The sequence below is a fragment of the Priapulus caudatus genome, unplaced genomic scaffold (genome assembly GCF_000485595.1).
Source record: "Priapulus caudatus unplaced genomic scaffold, Priapulus_caudatus-5.0.1 Scaffold2568, whole genome shotgun sequence".
NCBI classification, from domain to species: Eukaryota; Metazoa; Priapulida; class Priapulimorpha; order Priapulimorphida; family Priapulidae; genus Priapulus; species Priapulus caudatus.
This window is the reverse complement of record NW_014579629.1, coordinates 30,520-31,054: the sequence shown is the minus strand read 5'-3', so window position 1 is coordinate 31,054 and position 535 is coordinate 30,520. Positions and strand designations below refer to the sequence as shown.

At 58.7% G+C, this 535-nt stretch overlaps 1 protein-coding gene across 1 annotated transcript in view; it reads right to left on the bottom strand.

Annotated features, from left to right (window-relative positions):
• The window catches only part of LOC106818834 (SH2 domain-containing protein 4B-like), a gene marked incomplete in the record, with an annotated part of 22,841 nt that overhangs the window by 4,522 nt on the left and 17,784 nt on the right, over positions 1–535 (bottom strand). Inside the window, 1 exon segment of the mRNA XM_014823509.1 lies at positions 234–454. Within this exon segment, the coding sequence (XP_014678995.1) occupies positions 234–454 (221 nt within the window).

The following is a 535-nucleotide window of genomic DNA, read 5'->3' as shown; positions in this document are numbered from 1 at the left end:
CTCCCTCACCTCCCTCTCGCTCTTTCCCTCCTTCTCGCTCCTTACCACTCTCTCTCTCTCTCTTCCTCCTCCTTCCCTCACCTCTCTCTCTCTCTCTTTCTCTCTCTCTCTCTTCCTCCCTCACCTCCCTCTCGCTCTTTACCACTCTCTCTCTCTCTTCCTCCATCCCTCCCTCACCTTTCTCTCTTTGCTTCCTCCCCTTCTCCCCCTCCCAATGCACTCTCCCCACTTACGCAGTGGAAGTCGACCATGGCGGTGAGCGAGGCGTGCGCGAGCTGATTCGTGCCGAAGAATTGATATGAAGCGTCCGAGCAGTCGATGAGGAAGTGCTTGCAGCGTTCGGCGGCGGAGTACGAGATCGCGTAGCCCCAGATGCGCTCGGACACACGCACCACGAACGCGCCCTCGCCCTCCTCCTCGAGCAAAGCCTCAGCTTCCTGCCGCGATATGATACCTGCGGGAGAGAGGGGGAGGGGGAGGGTTAGTTACTGAGAAAAAGAAGGGTGGGAAGGGAGGGAGAGAGAGAGAGAGAGAG